This window comes from Thermobia domestica, chromosome 3 (genome assembly GCF_964235325.1).
Source record: "Thermobia domestica chromosome 3, izTheDome1.hap1.1, whole genome shotgun sequence".
Taxonomy (NCBI): Eukaryota; Metazoa; Arthropoda; class Insecta; order Zygentoma; family Lepismatidae; genus Thermobia; species Thermobia domestica.
Window position 1 is genome coordinate 64641492 of NC_137456.1, and position 23405 is coordinate 64664896.

A 23405-nucleotide genomic window follows, 5' to 3' on the forward strand; every position below is an offset into this window, starting at 1 on the left:
ACCAGAACGGTTTTGGGATCAGAAAATGTAGCAATTGTTGAACCATGATGTAGATATTAGATTTCTCTATTTCATATAGAGATGCGGATAACTACAGGACTAGAGAATGACAACAAAGGTATAAATTTTGTTTCTATAATCTTATAACATGGTACAGAATAAAGAACCAGATAAAATGAGAAGTAGATTGCTTTACCAAACTTTCAATTCGTAAACAATAAACTAGAGAAGATGTTTAAAAGATTCCGTTTAAATAGGATATAAAACCAGATAAATATTAAAGAAACATGTAGGACTACCATGTGCACAGCCGGCCCTCGGGCCGCCCACTGAGTCCTTTAACCCGGCCCGCTTGACTCGTTATTGAAAATGAATTTCTTACGTAATCTCTTAAACTGAGCTGAAAGTTTTTCTTGGGTAGTTGATGTTCGCTTTGAAAATATGCTCCGCATTGGAACATCCAGTGTAGAGGGTGCCACCAATTATTAGTAAACTGGTTAAGTGTTGCACTGAAATGGTAAAATAAATATATTTTTCTGCTTTTCTTTAGTAAGTATTTTGGTTACCGTTATAACAATTTTTATGTTCCTGTGATAATAGTGTACGACGAACGAGTTTATAAATTGAATATGGCTACTCAATTCTTGTGAAAAATGTTGTACATTGTCTCGTACGGCTCTCGATGCCATGCCTGGTGTAGGAGAATGTGAAAGTTATTTTTCGGAAAAGCTTGTAAATCAATGAATCAAGATTTTGATTCTGTGGAAAAACATGTATAAGGTGCACGAAAAGAAATGTATAAACTAAAGTTAAAGATCATACGGATCACGGAGAAAGGAATATCCGACTTCTTGAATTGTCGCAATATTTGAAATAGAGTATTACATATGACACTAACGAGACGAAAATTTTATATAAACAAAATAATAATAATAATACAGATAGATTGGTAATAAAAAAAAAGTTTTTATTCAAATGAGGGATCCAGGTTGAATTTGGACAGAAGACACCTGGATCAGGGCTGGACCAAGGATCAATTTCTGAATTTGAATTTTGTAGGAGGCGTGCTGTTAACTCTGAAAGCAGACAACATGCCGACACCATATGGGAATTTATTTAATGGAATTACCTACACGTAGGACGGATCAATGCAGGTTTACCTTTTAATTTTGATTTTAATTGTAATTTCTTTTTCTCCCTTATTTGTTCAACAACCTGAAGACGAACCTTGTGTAGATCCAAAACGTCGTTTTTTTTTTTTATTTGTATTTTTTTTTTTTTTTGTACAAGTATACAAATAGTACATGCAAGGATAATTCTATATTTGTTAGGCATCGCTCACAGTAAAACAGGGGCACGGTGGCTCAGTAGTAGAGCTTTCACCTCTGGTGCGTGAGGTCCCTAGTTCGATCCCAGCTCGTGCCAAGTGGGTTTTGTGGTAGACAAACACCGTGTTCGTGGGTTTTCTTGAGGTTCTCCTGTTTCCTCCCACTTAATTCATTCCACCATTGTATTCATTTCTCATCGTCACGGTCTCCTTTAGCCTAGCCGGCATAATAAAACCGAAAAATTTATTTTCATTTTCATTTCATAGCAAAACATATAATACTGGTGTAATAAAATTGGTTTGTACCTTTCATAATTACTGAGAAGAGCAAATGTAGTGTCTATTTATCCATTTCCGTTGTCTACTCTACTAATTATGGCAATCTATTGTTGCCTTATTTCCCGTTCTGATTTCAGCTTGACTTGTGTGACATTTGTAACTCAAATCTAGCTGTTTTATGTCGTACTTTATTAATCTGTGGGTTCCTATTTGCAGAGTGCATATGTATCTAAATGAGCTAATAGGACTGGAATATGGCTCAGAGCATTCTCTGCCATGGTACCCACCCATCTGTGAAAGACTGACAGGAAAGATAGAACCGTATGATGATTACCCGTCATTAAAGGACAGAGAGAAGATTTCCAGTGAGATTCCGGACCCATCCCTGAAGCACCATTTACTGAAATATGTACATGGGGAGAAAATCGTAGAGGCTGAAATTGGTCAGAGAATACTTACAGCTCTGAATAAGGTAGGTATGATTGAGAGACGTGTTTTTGAATATTTTCAGTGTCTTAATTAAGTAAACGTGTCGGCTATGTTAACCAATGCTGTGTTAACGTGTCTTCATTGAAAAATAGTCAACTTACAGAAAATAAATGTATTTTAAATTATGAATCCTCTTAGTAGGTGGAATCATTAGATATTATTTTATACTTTATAAGTAACAAAACCTATGTAGATAAAAAGTTTCAGCAGTATAAAATGCTCCATTTAATAAGTACAGTGAAACCTCTCTAAAGCGGACATCCGTGAGGAATCAAAAATTATCCGCTATATAGAGGTGTCCGCCTTCAAGAGGTTTCAGTATTTTGTTATGTAAATTAGTTAGCAAGGTAATATACAATTAGAAAAAAATATTTTTGCATAAATCACGTATTTACGAATATTACATGCATTATCTGTCATCCAATACTCTATGTTCGAGGCACAACATGGAAATAACATATTATAATTCTCTGCATTTTACACTTATCAGTACTTCCTTCGTTTTCAGTATGGCGCTTTAATTTGTGGGGTAATTGCAGTCCTGAAGTGTCCTTTTTGAGACAATATACATATCTGAGGGGGAAAAAGTACTAAACTTGTCTTCTGGTTGGTTAAAGACTCCAACGGGACAATAGCATAACGTGTCATCCCTAACGACGGGCAACTGTCAATCACTTTTGTGTCTAAAACAGCTTGGGTGGGAGTGGGATGCAAGCAAAGGACATAAGAGTTTTGTTAAACAGAGACGCTTCGTCTGGGTTGCTGAGCAGACAGTTGAGGGGGTAAAATGTTGTCACAATGTTTCCTTGGTGACAGTGTCCGTAATACGGAGGTAAATGATACCTATAAAAGACAAAAAAGACTGTTCGTGTCCGTAATAGAGAGTGTCCGCTTTAGAGAGGTTTGCCAATATGTTTTTTCCTATTCCAGTGTTTGGGGATTACAAAATATGTCCATTAAGGGAGGTGTCCGCTTTATAGAGGTGTCCGTTAGTAGAGGTTTCACTGTATATTGTTTTAGTTTCGCACACGTACACTATCGTTATGATTGTGTAGATTAAATTTCTTTGAAAATGCTGCGGGTACATGATTTATTTCTCATTCGTTTCGCCGAAAAGCAGTAGGTACAAATATATACTTATTAACGTAAACCCATTTCTTATTTGTTAATGATCTACAAATGTTGCCAAGAAGTAAAAATACTTATAAATAAATAAATAAAAATAAAATAAAAAGCAAAGAATATCCATTCAAAGAACATAAATCAGTTCAGCTGTGTTGATTAAATATATTGATAATTGTAGACAAATGGGTCGAAATGCTTTACTGGAAACAGTACATATACTATATTAAAAGCGGCCGACAAAGACATGAAAAGCGAAAAATAATGCTTTTTTTTTTGTTGGACAGTTCGGTCCCAATAGACAAATCTTTTCTCCTCGTGATCTATCTACGCCTTCGACAGGATGACCGGTGGTTTGTTAGCCTGCAACATAACAGTAGTAAAATACATTGTTAAGTTCGAGCAGTCAACATGTGGAGGAAAATTTAACAGATCCAACATAAGAACGAAGTTATGATGGTGTCAAATTTGGATCAATCATCTGAAGTGGTCCAAAGATGGCGAAAGTAGTTGCTGGACCACTCCGAAAATTATAGAAATTGAAGTGTGATGAACCTTGTGTATGAGAAGGTCAATAAGACTATTCATGTTGTCGTATGTACAAGTGTTCCTGAATGACGGCCATCTTTGTTGTTGGTGGAGTGCCATTGTATGCATTTCCAAGCGTGTACGAAACTGTAGTTGCTCAGGACTTACGAATCAGACGAATACGAAACAAAAACGAATGTTTACAGGAGAGACTGGGGTACACGGGAGAATATATACTCTTGCTTCTAAATAAATATGCAGGGTTGCAAACCACTAAGTGAAGTCACCAGGAAAAGTACAGAAAATGACACTTTAAAGGGGCTGTATGTTGGAATGCCATAAAGGGGGTGGGGGTCATAAGTTTTGTGCTGAATACTATTGCATGTAAAGAGTCTGCAGACGTATCCATAGCTATATGATACTACTCATACCGTAGATTTATGGGGCTGAAAATTGGAGTTTGTAATTTTGATTTCATTTTTGGGGCGTAATATTCTTGCTGTACTGTTCTGTGGGGTTACAACCACAGTTATTTGCTCAATTATCAGTTCTTTACTGAAAGAATGTGGGGATAGCACTTCGCATGGCAAGAGAGAAAGTACGTGGGGATCTGAGCAGTACAGCGCTGAAGTAATTAATTGGGGATGAATGAAATGAAATGCATGTTTTCTAATAGAAGAGATCACAGAGATGCAAAGGTTAGGAAAGGAAAGGGTTTTACTGTACCTCAGCCATTTCGATATGATGAGCCTCTTCAATTATTGGGTGAAGCCTTATCCTCCAATCCGTTGAGTGTTTCCGTCTGGTATCGATCCCGGACCTCACGTTCGAGAGTGAAGAACCTCTCGACCTCAGGGCAACAGCTTCCAGATGTCCTGGCCTCTTCGGAATGACACCTCTGTCATGCAGTGGATGGTGAGGGCCCAGGCGTGCCGACCGTCTCTCAATTGCTGCTGCGACGACTCTTCTGAATAGGGGTCCAAGGTGTGTTTCTGGCGGCTCCTGTCACACTTCTCACCACGAGGGTTCCGTGTCCCCTGGTTTTGTTCTACTTCCTAGCTTTCGCTTCTTCCTGGTGCTCCGCACGTGGATGACTAGCTCATCACAATTATCTTGGTCAATAGGGAAGTTTAATTGCTGAAATGGCGTGGCTGAGTTTGTTTTGGTGAAGTTACGGAAACTAGGAAGAGAATGGTAAGCATGAATTTGTATTGGGATGAGGTGACAACATAGGGAAGTCTCTTCTTTATTATTTAATAATTACAATTTCTTGTTTGAAAAACAAAATAACAACATACAGGGAGAATTCAAAATAGGTGCTAAGCCTGATATCCTCTACAATATCTCAGGAGGGCAAAGTGCTACGTAGGCCACAAAGTAATTCTGTATGTGAATAAACTATTGAAAAAAAAAATACTGATATTACATGGAGAAAAAATGAGGACATGGTAAAAACGCAAAGAAAGCACTTGCGTGACGATGGTCATAGCTCGGAAAAATTTTAATGTTTGGATATGCTTCATACTAGATCTCAAAAAACTACGCATGGTTCAGCAGTTAGGCCCGCTTTCGTTTGCGTTTAGTTGTGCAAAAGTTTGCGAGTTTGTTGCGATCTTTCTAGCTCCATGGTCATTGCCACGTCTGTATGGGAGAGAGGGTTAGCTCCCCCTTGCACCCACGACACCCTTCGTCGAACTAGACCGCGGTATTAAGGCACTCAATGTATCGACAGTGTCATTGAAATCCAGAAGTTAATGTGTTCACAAAGTTACATTATAAAGCATAGATAGATGTAACGCATTATATAGCGTAGATAATTTCTTCTGAACACATTAAGTTCCGTAACTGGGATTTGATTTCAATGATAAGGCACACTGATACATTGCGTGCCTTAATACCACGGCCCAGTTCGACGATGGATGTGGTGGGTGCAAGGGGAGAGCTAATTCCCTCTCCCATATATATAGAGTAGCAATGACATGCTTTCTTCGCGTTTTTACCATGTCCTCACTTTTTTCTATGCAATATCAGTCTTGATATTTTATAATAGTTTACTCACATACAGAATTACTTTGTGACCTAAGCAGCAATTTTCAAAACTTTCCCCTCTTGAAATATTACGCCCCAAAAATGGCATCAACTTTAGGATCCTCATAAATCTATGGCACCAGTAGTATCGTGGCTGTGGATATTTTTGGAGTCTCTTTACATGCAATAGTATTCAGCATAAAACCTATGACCCTGTCCTCTTTATATCATTCCGACATACAGCCCCTTTAAAAGTGTAATTTTCTTTACTTTTTCTGGTGATTTCATGCATGCATGTTTGCAACCCTGAATACTGATATTACTTAAAAGCAAGGGTATATATTCTCCCGTGTACCCCAGTCTCTGCTGTAAACATTCGTTTTTGTTTCGTGTTCGTCTGATTCATACGTCCTGAGCAACTATAGTTTTCGTACACGCTTGGAAATGCCTAAAATGGCACTCCACCAACAACAAAGATGGCTGCTATTCAGGAACACTTGTACATACGACAACGTGAATAGTGTTATTGACCTTCTCATACACAAGGTTCATCACTTCATAATTTTCGGAGATGTTCAGAGCAGGTTGCTCTGGACCACTTCGTATGGATTGACCCATTTCAAAGTACAAGACGGCCAACTTGCAGAGTATTAGTACTATGGAGGATAGCAAGTTAGGCGAGAGGTTTCAGTGTGTATGTGTATAGGTGAGTAAATTTAGAGCAGCTTCATTTATCCTCATAATTATTAGGAAGGGGTCCTACCACTGTAAGTTTTAGCAAGTTTTCTAGAAATCTCACTTTCTGTATATTCAGGTCTGTTACGTATATCGTGATCAATATTTCAGACCCGTTTCAGTGAAGAGAGCCTTTACCTTCGGATACTTCACTCGTTGTGGAGAGCCTTTTTTGTCCGAAACCAATCACGGCACTTACTTTAGTGAAAATCGTACCTAGAGTACCTGTGTTCTTCATTAGTATAGAGCAGCGTTTCCCAACCGGTGTGCCGCGAGGAAATCGAAAGAAAATTATTAATTCTATAGTAACCAAATTGCAAGACGTAGGAAAAAATGTATATTTTTGTGTTTCACATTACTATGAATTTCTGCCATGGAAAAATATTACTGTAATTGTAATATATTATTCTACATCTATTACTGTGTAGCAGACAGTATTTCGGCTCGTACACACTTCCACGGTGAGCTGCTATGTTACGCTTCAATTGAGAGTCATACTAACACCGAGAAATGGAAGCACTTGTACGGTACGTGTCAAGTGAACGTTTGCAGAACACTCTTTCGCACGTGAATGACAGAACAACACTTTGTTCAACAGTTGTGTTTTGACTTCGACGCATCGCAAGCTGTGTGATTGCAATAATATGCACCGGTTTTGGTTAAAACAGCAAAGTTAAAAGTACAAGACATTTGTTTGTTCGTTCGTTATTTAGTGATCTTCGTTCTTAGTGAAAGGTTGGATACAGTTTTCGAAAAAGAGAGAGTTTTTAAAAATCTGAGTCCTATATTTCATTGCAATTGTTTTCTATTTTAAAATTAGAATAAAAAATAAGGATAATGAATTAGGATGGGAGAAAACCAATGATCGAGATTTCATCTCTGTGAGAAGATCAGTAGTCACAGAAAAAAAAATAGTATTTTATATTTGCAAATAATAATAATAATATCTATGAGTGTGCCACGAGAATTCAAGCTACACCCGTAGTGTGCCGCAAGTTGAAAAAGGTTGGGAAACGCTGGTATAGAGTCATTGCTCAATCTATTAAAACTGTTCGTATGGAGAAAAGAGACATTTAGTCAGCTGTAAACGTGTGTGCGTGTAGGAGTTAGTTTAGATAGTTGTTAGTGGACATAATCTCTTATAGCAAGCTAGAGGTTTTTTTTTTACGAATGTTTTCTCAAAATATTTTGTACTTACTAGTTGGTATTTTATAAAAGAAAAGGTTTAGGAATTAGATTTCTGGGCTTTCGGCATCTATGGCCATGTCAGCCCGTCACATATAAGGGATGACGTCCCTCGACGATCACACTATCCGAAGAAAGGGGAGGAAGCAAGCGGCCTGGGACCTGTATGTTAAATACTATCCCGGCATTTGCCTCGTATGAATGAGGAAAACCTAGGAATACCTCACTCGGGTGGTTGGCCTGAAAAAGCTTTTATACTTTTTCGACCGAGTGTCCTCACCGGGAATCGAACTGGGGGCCGTATAAAACAAAAACTTAGGTTGTGAGGTTCTGATTTTTTTTTTAAACCTTTACTTATAAACGGTGAGTGGCCTATGGATTTTAAAACTTCTTTTCTTTTTTGCTAACATTGTATTGTTTACGTTCACTCGTAATATATACCATGTAACTTGCTGAGGGGCTAAAATATTTCGTAAATACAAGAATATTTTAAACTAAGCTATATAATATATTATGAATACATTGTTCTTTCTTCCGTTTCAGAAAGTGGGACCAAGTTGGCTTTTGCATACGTTAGCTGGGTTGTACTGGAGAGTTCACGGTAATATGTTGAATGGTATTGAATGCCTACGCCATGCCTTGCATAACGTGCCTCATGATGTAAGGGATGTAGTTCTAGTGAATTTAGGATCTCTTATTTTTAAACTTGGACAGCCAGATGACGCACTGAAGTTTGCCAAAGAAGCGTTACTTGTAAATAATGTGGAGGTAAGTGGTAAATGATTTGTATTGGTGAGAAAAACTATGATATTTTACATGGTATAAAATAATTGATTGAAATATTAGCTAGGAGTATTGTGAATATGTAGTACAATCTGAAATCAAATCGTGAGCCAAGTGCCAGATTGTGGTACTATTGAGCTGCAAAGGACCGGAATTTCGCTTTGTTTTAAGCCTCCACTTCCCTTTGCTCTTGCCACTTATTGTGATCTTGAAGAGCAGACTCTACATACCTCCTTTGTCTTTTAAGTCTCTCTGTACTTTTGTTGAAATTTTTAGTCCATTTCTCTCGCTTCTACTTACGTAGCCCCAATTAGTGGAACGAGTCTGATTTTCATTGGTATAGTACATTTTAATATGCACCATATCCTTTCTTCCACTATTTTTCTGTTTAGTATTTATTTATTCATATATTTACTAATTTATTTTAAATGCCGAGTAAATGGTGGATACCTGTCACTGTCGAAGAAATAACCAATGTTGATATATATAGTGGAATGCTAAGACTATCAACAAATATTTTCACCGCTAGTGAGCGTATTTCTTGTTCTTGAAGTATGTCCACACACTCGTACCCTGTACCAGCAACAGTTTTACATTCATCCTAATATGTAATTCATAATAGTCTTACAGGATAATTCATCACACTTAATTTTCATAACATTTGATTCCTTGAATTATTTTCTTAACTCTTACAATGCCCAGCTCATATAATGTATTGATAAGGTCAGTGCATGTGAATTCAGCAAACGAAAAGACAAGTGAGTCCAAAAGGACAACTATTTACAGCACCCATATCAACATGTGCATTAACTTTTTTGTCACACTATATAGATGTGTAATTTTGTCATGAATAGTGATAAATGACTTATTTTCATCCCTAAGCTTGTTTGAAATAATGCTACTCACAATGTATCAATATTCACAATTCCGTCTTGCCACTTATTTTTCACTTTGGACACACGTAAAAATCCGCAGTAGAATTGTACTGTGTATGTGAAAGCTGGATACCAACAGCAGCGTAGAGAAGAAATCAGACTAAGCGCTTTCAAAATCAGCATTGAGAAAAAAATATTTGGAATCAGCTCTGACTATACCAACACCCTAGCTGCACTGGAGTGCAACTTCTCATTAAAACACGGCTTCCTGTAGTAACTGTATACACCAAAATCATGCTTTTAAGAACAAGTTTTCAGTGTATATACCGCATAAGAAGTAAATATTAATCGTAGACAACAAAGTGAAAACTTATAACATATGTGAATGTATTGAAAAACTGAGCCCGACTTTTTTTTTTAACACGAATACCAGTTCTTATTAAGGTTGTTACAGGAAACTGTATTCAATATCGAGCATTCTGAAGAGTAATAGAACTTGTTTATTAACATTTGTAACCTCACTTGTCAACCTGCAGAACAGTTAAACATTATGATATGTATTTGTGTGATGTGATAAAATTATCCAGTAAGATAATCCAAGGTACTGAGGAATACAGAAGAATCTGTCGAAATCAGTGGAGTACCAGAGTTTTATCAAGGAGGTTCAAGAACCGAAGCTCGCATAATTTTCAGGACATAGTGATTTTTTTGTATAAATATCTTAAATTGTAAATGTTTATTTTTCCATAGTATCTTGTTCAAGGGTAGAGCGGGATACTCTTCTTTTTACCTATGCCACTGATTGAAATAATTCATGGAAGTTATAGCAAGCGGTACAAAGTGTTAAATTCCATCCAATTATTTAATTACATGCGTCAATGTTATTAAAGTATATTGAAAAAAGAATGGTATTTTAAAAAAAATTAAAAAAGTAGTTCTTTTCCATAGTATCTTAGCTCTTTCATTGTAGCTTTTCGGTAGTCTTCATCTTGGGCAACTCTAGTGTGCGAAATATGTTGACTAGTAGTTTTGCATGCTTTTTCGATTGTTGTTGTTTATTGAAGCATAGCGTCCTTCACTGAGATATGTAACATGAGCCTGCAGTTTGTGGAATCCAAACCACCGTAATGGGTTAAAAGGGTTTATCCGGTTGCAACAATGTGAGCAAACTTTGGGGGAGGTAGCTGAAATTCAGCTTAAATGTAGAAGAGACTATGTAGATTCTATATCTGAGAAGAAAATTGTCTTAAAATGGATGGAACATAGTCAAAAAGCACGAGACATCAACGTCAAAGGAAAACAAATAATTCCTCCATTTATCTCAAGAACCAAAAGAGAAAGATTGCTGAAATTCAGCTTAAATATAGAACAGACTATCTAGATTCTACATTCAGAAAAGAAATTGTCCTAAAATGGATGCAACATAGACAAAAGAATCATGAAACATGAACATTAAAGTCAATGAAAGATCAATAAAAAAGATGAAATCGTCCATATATATCTCAAAAACTATAAATAAGAAGATTGCTAATTTAAAGCTTATTGTAAAGACATAATGAGGCCTTAAAAACGATGTATAGCACGTAAGGTAGATATGGATAGAACACTGTCAAAAGTCAAATTGTTTGAGTAAAATCAATAATAATGATAAATTACATGCATCTTCTTCGAATTACCCAGGGCGCCCCACGCGGAGGTTACGTTCTTGAAATATCACACATCTTGATTGGGAATCTCCAGACTCGATTTATCACGCAACGTGACTTTTGACCTGATCACGTGACACAATCTGGTACTTATGGCAAATCGGGTAGACCCTTTCTATATTCTTTCACAAAGAATCTTTTCCAGCCACGTGTTATCTTTTTCGTTCACAGAATAAAAAGTGCTAATATTTACTTGCTGAGAAGTTCCTTTCTTTCTCTCCATTGGAGTTGAAATAATTTTGCATTTCTTTATTGGTTCATAACAAGGTGATGATAATCCATTAGCAGGCGAATATATAAATGATATGCTCTTGTTATGACATGTAATGCTTTTTTCTTTGTTTCTCTTTATAGCCAGCTACTAATTACCTCGTAGCAACTATCCTAGCAGCCAAAGGAAATTACTCAGGTGCAATTCATTACTTTAAGCAAGTACTTCACACGGAGCCAGAGTATCAAGATAGCATGAGCTACATGAGGGCTTTGGCGTGCAAGAGTAAATTTTCTAGTCCTAAAGTGGATCCTGTGAGTGCAAAGGAAGACGAACTTCAAATGTGTTCAAGTACAGTTGCTCAGGAACAGTTTCTTAATTCTGATCCAGCAGAGACGCTGATATGTACGTCAAACGATTGTGAGTCTGCAGGACATGACCAGTTCTCGGAGCACTGCCAAGCAGCTCTGCAGTGTTTCTCAGCAAGGCAGGAGAAAGGTAAGTTCTTAGGCGATAATTATGAAAGAAATGTGATAAGAACGTTAAAGTTTGCTATTCTTATATTTCACTCACTTAACTTCTGTGAGCTTCTTCGGAAGAAGTTACCTTGTGTTTCGAAGGAATCGAGTAGGAATTCACATGTTGGTTATTGATAACTTCTTCACAAATATTTCATTAGAGACAACTTCTCAAAATTGAATACAAAACACTTACTAATTTCAACAGTCAGTTATAAAAATGCACTTAAAGGCATATTAAGAAAAATAACGATGTTTTACTCTCGACATAGTGACTTACTTTTTTCAGATCTTGCCTTATATTAATCTCCTTTGCTTGTCAAGCTGCTTAAATTCATACCGGCTTTTTAACCAACAATCTATGTTCCTTTAGTGCTAGACCACATGGAATATTCCATGTGGTCCATGTATCTCGCCCATCGTAGACATCACACTTTGTAATTCCTCACAATATATTCGGTGTTGTGTACACATTATAGTGTTGCAAGTTGCGTGATCTTCATTCTCTCAGAGAATGAGAAACAAGCATAAGACTATTCTTAATAACTAATATAATAATAGCAATAATTTTACCCATAGAAAGAACATTACCAAAATATAAGTTGATTACGTTCACTGATTATTTTCTTCGTATTTTCAGGAATCGGGTCGTGGGTCTTCCAACCAACCATGTCGAAACTTCTTGCCCTAGCGACCACAGGCGGTCAGTGTGGAATTCCAGAGCTGGCTTCTCTAAAGAAGTCTCTGCTGGGTAGTTTGCATGCAGAGCCTTTAGATTTGGGCAGCGATGATGATGACTGGACTGACGAGGACGGAGACGAAGGAGGTTTGGAAGGTCTTCATGGAGCGAAAAGTGAAGAGGACGAGGAACCAGAAGATAGCTCTGCGTATGAGTCGGAAATACAACCAATGCCAGAAGGACCAGAAATACCAAAGCCAAGGGTGAGAAAACAGCTTAATTCAGGTTCTAGTTAGGTTAACGATTGAATGTAGCAGAACAGAATTTGCCTATACTACTACTATGTTTAAAGATTTCTTTACCTCTTCCGCTCTTTGTTTCCATTTTGTTAAAATGCCTTAAAATTGTAGAACTAGAAACTTGATGCAATTTACAGAATTAATTAAAATGTTTAGCGGAATTACGGAGATATGCTATCTATATATCGAAAACTGTCTATATATGAGAAGAAATTCCTAATATGTGAATAAACAAGAAAATTAGAAAAAATAAAAATGGTTCAAAAGATTGCGATCTTGGCCAGTAATTAGTTTTTATATCAGGGCCACAAAATTTTTGAACGGCCCCTAAATCGAGTTTTCGTATTTTCTACGAAATAAACACATCATACTGAGTTTAAGTGATAGTTTGGGTTTGACTACACTATGTGTAGTTCTTCAGATATAAGGCCTATAACAATTTTTTTAAAAAAAATATATTGGATCTTTTGGGTCAATTGGGTCAGGGGCCACAAAATTTTTGAACGGCCCCTAAATCGAATTTTCGTATTTTCTACGAAATAACCACATCATACTGAGTTAAGTGATAGTTTAGGTTTGGCTACACTATGTGTAGTTCTCCAGATATAAGGCCTGCAAGAAAATTTTTGTTGAAATATATTATATCTTTTGATGAAAAAAAAGAAAAAGTATAAAAATAAAGGTGGTAGCATCTTTTTACTTTAAGAGGCAGAAATGAAGAAAGAGCACAGTGGCTTAGTTGCAGACCTCTTACTACCTGTGTTACCAAAGATTCTTATTTCATCTCATGTCAAGCGAACGTATGGTAAACAATCGTGTCCTTGGATTTTCTCGAAGATTGTTTAAGTTTTCTCTTATCAATTCAATCCATCTATTCCTTTCTAATCATTCACTTGCAAATAGTATCCCTCTTTAGCCTTCGGAGTATAACCCGGGATTAAATGAAGTATTCAATTTATTTCTGGATAATTTTCGGAGACATAAAATATCTCCATCTTAGATTCACATGGTTCCTCCCTCACCCGTAGAAATTTAAGTATAAAATAAAATCTGACTCGCAGACAAAGTGATCAGACCTGTTCGTGAATAAAACATAAAACAACTTTAATTACCAGATAGGATACGTATTGAATATTAAGAATATTGAACCCATCTAAGTATCCCTATTTTTAATTTGGTCTATATACATTTCAGCTATAGCTTTTAATAATCTTTAGTATGAATTCATTAATGAATTTTTACGGTGCTTTGTGGACCCACATTACCGGTAACTAGAAGTGTGTTGATTCTATAGAAGTATAATAATAGTTTTTCTCCGGTGCAGCAATATTATATTGACTTATATCTTATGTACCGTCGTTTCTGAAAAAGGACATTACACTTTGAAAGGTACTAAAGGTAAAAAAAAGGGCACCTCTCATTTGGCACAGACCATATGAAACCGAGACACGTGTTTACAAGCTTCTCACTTTCAAAACTTGGAGGTGATAGGCCAGCAACACGTTTCGGCCGCCATTTCAGTAGTTCCACTCATTTTGCAGAGGCAGAGTGAACTTCTAATTTGAATAAAAACGTGATCTTTGTGGTTAAGTGGTTAGCGTACGCGATTTTAGCGTAGGAGACTCGGGTTCGAGTCCCGACGGTAGCTCATGTGGTTCGGATTCCACGTTAATCAGTAGGTCCCGTTTCATATAACGTCGCTGCTGAAAGGGACGTTAAACTCAAAATCAATTCAACTTAACTCGAATAGGAACGAGGATGATGGAATTACAAAGTGCATATACATACTTCATCGAATACTTTTATGATGATGCGCTAAAGATCTCCCATCTAGTTAAGACATGATGTCGTTTGAGCAATAAAATATTTCGTATATTTAGACAATCTATATTAAACCCATTCTGATAGTGTAATTTTCAAAACATTGGTATATCTCAAAAAGTATACTTTTGTACAAACTGTACTTTTCCTAAACATTTCTTTCTCTAAAGTAAATATCCTCATATTTGAAAGTTACATTAATTTACTTTAGTCCATTGTTTAAATATCGGTAAAAATACAAAGCTCTTCCTTTTTTTCCTAATTTACAGATCTCATTGTTTATGTTAAATAAAATAAAAGCTGTTCACTTGCTCACATAATAACTTTCAAAAGAAACTGCCCGTTTCTTGATTTTTTTCTTTCTATTTTACAGAGCTTAATTTGGGAAGAAAACACAGAGTGAACTAAAATATCAGATTCAGTTCATGTTTACTTGCATTTTGCGTTTCTATGCTTAATGTATATAATACGATAGGAAATTTTCACTCATTCCCTTTCAGGCAAGATCAGATTTTTAATGATCTGATTACCTATTTTCCTGATTTTTACTCACTTTTTTTTCTCCTTTCATGTGAAAAATTTTGATTTTATAAATATTTCGAGAAGCTCCCCTCTGCGAACATCACTACCGCCCTACCTGGGGATTAAATCCCGGCTGGATCGGTAAATAGACGCTTTACGAAGCCACCGAGGCTCTGTTCAAAAACTAACTGACCCAGGGGATATTTGTGTTGATTTAGTTAAGGAGTGCAGCATAGGTGCGAACTTCTAATGCCCCTTATTAATATATATATATATATATATTTTTTTTTTGTATGTACAGTAACCATATTTTACAAATAATAACGTATGCTAAATTAACAATTCACTTTTTATCGTAATTTCTTTCCAGCCTGTGATTCTTCATGTTACTTTGGGAAAGGATGGTTTCATTAGCAAGGCTCAACCTGCAAGTGACTACTATTGTAAGTACTTAATATTTAATGCAGAAGTTATTATTGTTTGATTATGAAAGAGAGAGTAAATATATGAGATTATTATTGTTGTTTTTATTATATTGAGGCTCTTGTGTTCGGGTTTCTTTCAAGCTGTACATATAAAAAGGAAATACTATTGCAAAAAGTTCAGTTCTAATATAAATATTGTAAATAATATCTAAACCACACAAAATTCAATGATAATTGTTGTGGTAGGTGCCGTATTATTATTATTATTATTATTATTATTATTATTATTATTATTATTATTATTATTATTATTATTATTATTATTACTTCTACTTCTTCTTCTTCTTCTTCTTCGGACGCTTTTTGAAATTAATGTTTTTTGTATATTTACTTTTTAAAGAAACACAACACTAGTAAAGAATATTCATGTAAGAACACACACACACACACACACACACACACACACAAAGAACTTGCAATGTCTTTTTTGCTTAAGCGTTCGTCATTGTTAGGACCATCAAGTCTAGGAGGCTCAGGTGGGCAGGTCATATAACCAGAATGGAAGAAAGTAGGAACGCTTTCAAAGTTTTTACTGGAAATCCAATCGGAAAATGTCCACTAGGAAGACCTAGGGGCAGATGGGAGGACAATGCTAAGATCGATTTCGCAGAGATAGGAATACAAAATAGAAACTGGATCCAGCTGAATAAGGACAAATCAGTGGAGAATTTTTGTGAACTCGGCATTGAATCTCCGGGTTTCATAGGCCATAGAGTTAGTTAAGCTTATCTAAGTTGGTTATCGAGGATTCCTTCGATAACTGTCACAGTAAAGAGATGTGTCCAAGATAGATGAATATTTTATCTCTGAGACTTTATTTAGGCTCACAGACTGTGATTGTGTCAAATAACTCTGAATCAACTGAATGGCTTTATATATATATATATATAAGATATATATATATATATATATATATATATATATATATATATATATATATATATATATATATATATATATATATATATATACACCTGAATTTAGAAGAAAGGCGCAATAATTATATAGATTACAAATTTCATTACCTATCTGCGATTATATCAAAACAGAATCACATATTTGACAAAAATGAAACTCGATTAGTTTCTAATATTGTTGTAATAAATAAATAAATTAATTAATTAATTTGTATTTATTTATTTATTTCAGTACCTACAGAGTTTGATGGATCTCATGATGTTTTGTCTAGAATTCGTGGAAAGTCAGGGATTTATCCTATCACGCCAGATGAATGTGAACGCATTAAGAACATCAATTGGAAACAACTGACGTCAACATGGCTTAGCATCTCAGAAAAAAATATTGAGTAAGTAATAATAATATATCAGATGTTCATTGTAAATTAAACTCAATTATAGTGTGGGATTCTTTCACAATTATTTGTATATATTGTAAAATTCTCCCTATGAAGGGATAGGTAGAGCTTGGTAGAACAAAAATTGTAGTCCGGAATCGTTTCTCACTACCGGTTTATTATAAAAATCCACTATAAACAGTATTCCACAAGAATAGTGCAGTGATATAATTTCTTTAATATGAGATAAAAATAGGTATCCCTTCTCGGGAAGGATTCCTCAGTAGCGAACTACTTGAGGAGATGTAGGACACTCGCTGCTCCACTACAAGCAGAAAGAGAGGTAATGTCTCCCACAAGGCTCCACTGCAAGCCAAGGCAGGGGATTTGTCCAGTCGAAACTGATGGCTGTCCATGGACTCCTCTTGGTTATTATAGCGCTCCAGGTGAGGCGGTGGCAGTGTTGTTCCCCTCGTCGTCATGTGACCGTGGTGACGCTGTAGTCCCCGTCATCTGCAATTTGGTGGGATTATCAATTTATTTCAGTGCAGTTTTACAATAAGCCGTCATAAAAATGTTAATTTTACGGTTATAATGAGTGGGTGTATATGAAAGAGGGCTGCATTAGACACTAATTTCTGCGCTAGTGTATTTTTACAGTATAGGGAAACTGTATTTTCTGTTTATAATTGTAAAGTTACCAGTGTAAAACCATTAAAAGTGCTATAGGAACACGTATCACTACGAAAACCATTTTAAAGGAATCTGTAAATACAGCATGCAAACACAACCTACTATCCTACCTACACTAGTAAGTTCTCTAACCGTACTCTACTAACCCAACCTAACATACCCTACCCTAATATACTCTCCTAACTGAACCTACCGTAACCTACCCTAGTCTACTCTCCTAACGCAACCTACCCTATTTTACTGTACTGTTCTAACTGAACCAACCTATCTTATGTACTGTACTATACTCTGTTTTGCTCTTCACTACTGTTCGCTAGCGCACGTTTGTGCGTTTTTTTTTTCTTTTCTTTTTTCATGAACAATTGTTTTCATGGCACATCAGTTTGTACGCGTATTGTCAGTTTATAATGATTTGAACAGGCGCTAGGAAAATCAACAGTGCAGAATGTCTTAAACAATCATTTAAAGCCAGAAAAGTGAAGAAATATACAGATATGTGTATAATATGGCGGTCTATTGTAAAATTACACGTTTTTTTCTTTAATTTTTGTGGATGTTATGTGTGGCATTATTTTCAAGATGTGAAGTAGTAGTGCCTATGTAAGACTCATACATAGTTTATGTTCATAGAAGATTAATCAAATCTTTAGTACTCACATTAAGAAATCTCTGAAAGAATTCTAGAAAAGCAACAAGCTTATCAAGAGGTTCATATGTTCGTAAATTGTAGAATCTTTGAACCTAAAAATCAAGATGTTTTCCTAAAGTGATACGATTTTACAGGTGATTTTACCCATTGAAAATTCTTTCTATTTGCACTTTTTTCTCATTTTGCATTTGTATCATTTTCTCTCAGCTCAACTTTTAAATGAGCAAAATGTGAAATGTATGTAGTTCTCGCTGTGATGTGACTTAATGGTGTGTTTTTATTGGCAGTGTGAAGTCTCATCTTCGTCCAATACCTGAAGGACCACATGAACCAAAGGAACCATTTTGTGATTCTGATCTACCTCCGTCTTTAGTGACATTGGACCACATTGCTGGAGTACGTCTAAGGGATAGGCTTACGTTCACTGCAGAAAGTGGACTCGAAGAAACTCTCCTTACTCTAACAGGCGAGGAAAACCGAAGTGTCAGGGAAGTGGGAACGCAAATTGCTGTAGCAATTCAAGAGGTAAAAATTGTGTTCAGTATCAAACTTGACACATATATAATGTATGAAATTATTGTAATATTAATCGTAGGTTAATTGCCTCATTGTATGGATATTCAGTCAGAAAACAGACAGGTATCACTGAATAAGTTTGATATATAGTAATCATTAGCAATGCTTGTTTCTAACTAAATTGTTATGTTGTCAACAGCTGAAGCCTAATGCCGGGCGTGCGTGTCTAGGTGCACGTAATCTTGGATTGTATCCACATGCTCAAATCTTTCTTTAGGTTTTTCTTCCCAGGGTTATGACATCTAGGCTAAAGGAGACGGTAATAATGAGAAATGAAGGAAATGGAGGAATGAAGAAAGTGGGAGGAAACCGGAGAACACCAAGAAAACCCACGCACACGGTGTTTCGCCACCACAAAGTCCACTTGGCGCGAGCTGTGATCAAACCAAGGACCCACGCATCAGAGGTGAACGCTCTACCATTGAGCCATCGCGGCCCCATACAAAAATTCAGTGCTGATCTTGCGTCTGAGGTTGTTGGGGAGTTGGGAAGGGGTGTGTGTGTTTAAATTAAGAAGTGTAAACGCCAGTATAGAAAAATAGAAATGACAGCAGTGGGAGACGGTGTACTGACTTCATATAACTTAGCTGAAAGCTGCCTGGCTGGCTACCATCCTTCGTGAGGGGAACGACAGAAAAGTTTATTAGGGAATAACAATGCAGTACTCCTCTCTATAATTTTATTTCATTTTATTTTTTTTAGCGTGTTGCAGAAAATTACCATTTCTGTTTTCAATTTATAGAACATCAAAATATAGCAATATAATTTATAGCACTTAAAGAATATCTTTGTGCATTCCGGTGGTTGTAAAATACTATTGTCAGATAGTTTTAAGTATTTTTTCATTGTTCAGTGTCGTTTGTTTGGAGATTAATGCTCTTTTTGGGCCTGGAGGTCGTATGAAATATGGGATATTTTGCGTAATCTAAACCATATGTACAACCACCAGAAATCGAATTAATGTCTCTCACATTGAAGTGGGAACACTTTATCATTTTTTATTCGTCATAAAAAGTGAAGAATTTTATTTTCGCTTAATACATTTTTATATATGGTACAATAATGTAAGAAACATATCTTTGCGGTTTTTTTATAATTGGTTTGAAAACTGGAAGCCAATTTAATTTCTTGAAAATATTTATTTCGATTTTTCAACAATTAAAAAAGAAAGGGGTGAATAAATACAGTTCTGTAGATGTTGTTCGTTTGCGTGTATTGAGATTACATTAATCAGTTTTTGTGGTCATTTTTCTTTGGATATATTTTCTAAGCTAATAAAAAAGAAAAAAGTAACGAATAATGTATGTAATTTATTCAGATGAAACTACTTCTGCCGAGTTCAGGACGGAATTACAGTTTAGGTACAATAAAATTGAAAATTTTGATTTATTGCTCATACGATTTAGTATAATTTATAACTGATCAGTTATCGAACCATGAGATTGCTTGAGTTCAAAGAAGTAAATTAAAACCTTAACTTCCGGGTGAAGGTGGTCATTGTCGCTTAATTCAGTGTGTTTGTCTGTTGCGAAACGTCCCTGGTTCTATCTCAGGTCACATTTTTTTCTTACTTATCAATTCTTTCTTTCTTTCGTTCTTTCTTTTTTCTTTCTTACTTTATTTATTTCGTTAGTTTAAGTGTAGGGCTAATTATTTCATTTCATTCATGTCAAAGTTCAAGTTGCGAAAACAATATGTGATATTTCAAATGTACCATTATCTATTTCTTAAAAATACAGTAATTGACACATTTTTTAGTTCAATTGTTAGAGACAAATGAAACACTTCCTTCGTTGATTACATCTGGAAGAGGATTTTTTTTTTCACCAGGTTAAGTTACTCACTTGAAAGTTGAATTACTTTAAAAGCACATTATGCTCGTCAATCCAATTGTTATAAAATTGAAAAAGAATCTTTAATGTGGATTTCTACTTTGTGGCGGCCCATCATTGAGTGCTTCCTGTAGAGCTAGACAAAGTGTTCAATATCTACTTATGGATTGTCGTAATCATGCTCGGCTCCGAATTGATGCCTTACCAGCAAACTTACTAACACTGCTCGGCGATGGTCATCTAACTATCTCCCAAGCTTTTATGACTGCATTATGATTTTCCTAGTGTTTATATTTAACTCATTTTTATCTTCCTCGTATGCGTTTGCCTCCTGTTTATTGTCAGTGCGTTCTTTGTTTCAAGTTGAAGTAACAATCCCAACATGTATTTGACTTATTTAAAAATTATCTTTCGTGTTAACTCGGGCATTTCTTTACTCTTGCTACGTAGCCCCGGCAAAACAAGATTAATATCCCATTGTATCACTAATTTTACCACTGTGCTTTTGTCACTATGTTTGCATGTTTTCTATATACTATTGTCTTTTGTGGTAGACTGGTTACTAAACTTTACATATTTTAATGGATGCAAAAAGACTTCCACGGTATAATGCACCCAATCTCAGTCTCTTACTGGGGGCCGCGGTGGCTCAGTGGTAAAGAGTTCATCTCTGATGTGGAGGCCCTGGTTCGATCCCAACTCGCGCCAAGTGAACGTTGTGGTGGATAAACACCGTGTGCTTGGGTTTCCTCGTGGTTCGTTTCCTCCTGCTTTCTTCATTCCAACATTTCATTCATTTTTCATCATCAGTCTCCTTTAGCCTACCCGGTATAATCGTAAAACTCAGATTTCATTTCATTTTCCAATCTCTTACTCTTGATAAACTGGTTGTGTTTGTAGATTTTCGCCCGACAATTTTGTTAAGAAATTGGTGCAGACTTAACAGTTTTTCTATATACACTATCAATATGAGAACCTCTTAAGCACTTTTTTCTTGATGCAACTTATACACTTAATTTTAAATATCCGTGCAAAAATTAAACTATTATTGAATATGGAACCATTATACTACAGTGAAACTTAAAATTCGAAGATATTTAACGTTAACACGTTGAATGTAGCCAATGAACTACGTAAAACGTATGAAGTATGTCATAATCATATTTCTTGCAGACTCAAGTCAACGAAGTAAGTGTTCCATTTACCTCTTTAACAGTTAGTGTAACTGAAATAGAGTTGTATATACAGGGTGTTAATGAACTGTACCGACAAACTGTAAGAGGTGATTCCTTACATCTAAATAAGAGAAAAAGTTCACATGGACCTATGGCCAAAAGCGCATAGTTTTAGAGCAAGGTCTGTCCAAAATCGCGAAAAAGCTAAATTTCAACAGGCCCTATTTCGAATTCCAGAAACTGTGGATGGTGGTCCTTATCAGCGTAAAGGAAGACACGCATACACAATCCAAAAGTGCATATTTCATCAATTTTCAATAGGTATACAGAATATTCTCTACAGGGTGTAATTCTCAGATATGCTCTCAATAGAGTTTTCAGATATACCCTATTTCAAGGAGGGTTCAAAGTAGGCAGAAGGTAAGCCTTGACAACAATGGATATCCAATGCTTTGGGGGAAGTCGAAAGTGTTAGGAACCGGTAAGTCAATTTTGTGTGTGTGTGTTCGGAGTAATGTGTGATGCAATGTATTTCGTCACTGTATATTTTACGTTTTCTTCACTTATAAGCGTGAAAGAAAACATTGAAGCACGCGTTTTCCCGAGCACGAAAAATCGTGCTGCTGATGATCCTCAACACTTCCGACATCGCGCCAAAGGATTCTGTGTTCACTGCTATCAAGGTTTATCGTTTGCCTACTTTGGACCAATCATAGTCAGAGCATATCTCAAAATTCGGTTGATGGCATGTCTGGGAATTTCACCCTGTATGGAATACTCTGTACATCCACTGAAAATTAATGAAATATGCATTTTTGGATTGCGTATGCGTGACTTGCTTTACGCTAATAAGGACCACCACCCACAGTTTCTGGAATTCGACATAGGACCTGTTGACATTTGGCTTTCTCGAAATTTTGGACAGCCCTAGCTCTGAAACTGTACTTTCTCCTACAGGTCCATATGAACTTTTTCTCTTATTTTGATGTAAGGAATCGCCTCTTACAGTTTATACCTGTCTGCAAGTTTCTAACTATCTAAGAAATGATATTCTGTATCTTGGATGGATCAGAGTGTACATATATTAACAAGAAAACCGTGACTTGTGCAAAATTTTGTTAGTTATTTGTATTTTTGTTTTTAGAATGCAACATCTTGGGTTCTAGCAACAGTTGCAGCGTTGTATTGGCGAGTTGTTGGCAATGCTGAACAGGCCATTACATGCATCAGACAGGCCTTGCGGTATGCTCCACGTAACGTGAAAGACATTCCATTGATTAGCTTAGCTAACATCTTCCATAGGTAAGTTAACAAATGTGGGTGAAAATTTAACGTTAAATGTCTAATTGGGTATTGTGCTTGTATTTTATTTGTTTATATCCCCGTTTTAATGAAAATTCATTATGTTCAGGCTAATAATGTAATGTAAATGTGATTCTGTGATCCGTGTTCAAATCCTACTCCAGTGTTTTTCACGGTGCAAAACATTACTGCAAGCGAGATATGAATGGAAACAGTGAAGCTAAGTGGGAATAATGTAAAGAAACAGAAATAAATATACTATCATACAACATAAATGCCTGAACGTGTCAAC

General features: G+C 36.0%; 1 protein-coding gene across 1 annotated transcript in view; it reads left to right on the forward strand.

Moving 5' to 3' along the window:
* The window catches only part of LOC145680457 (tetratricopeptide repeat protein 17), a 176172-nt gene that overhangs the window by 134702 nt on the left and 18065 nt on the right, over positions 1-23405 (forward strand). Inside the window, exons 10-17 of the mRNA XM_081751008.1 lie at positions 1823-2078; positions 8237-8461; positions 11412-11766; positions 12427-12728; positions 15478-15550; positions 16742-16898; positions 18516-18753; positions 22956-23113. Of these exons, the coding sequence (XP_081607134.1) occupies positions 1823-2078; positions 8237-8461; positions 11412-11766; positions 12427-12728; positions 15478-15550; positions 16742-16898; positions 18516-18753; positions 22956-23113 (1764 nt within the window). The remainder of the gene's footprint in view (positions 1-1822; positions 2079-8236; positions 8462-11411; positions 11767-12426; positions 12729-15477; positions 15551-16741; positions 16899-18515; positions 18754-22955; positions 23114-23405) is intronic.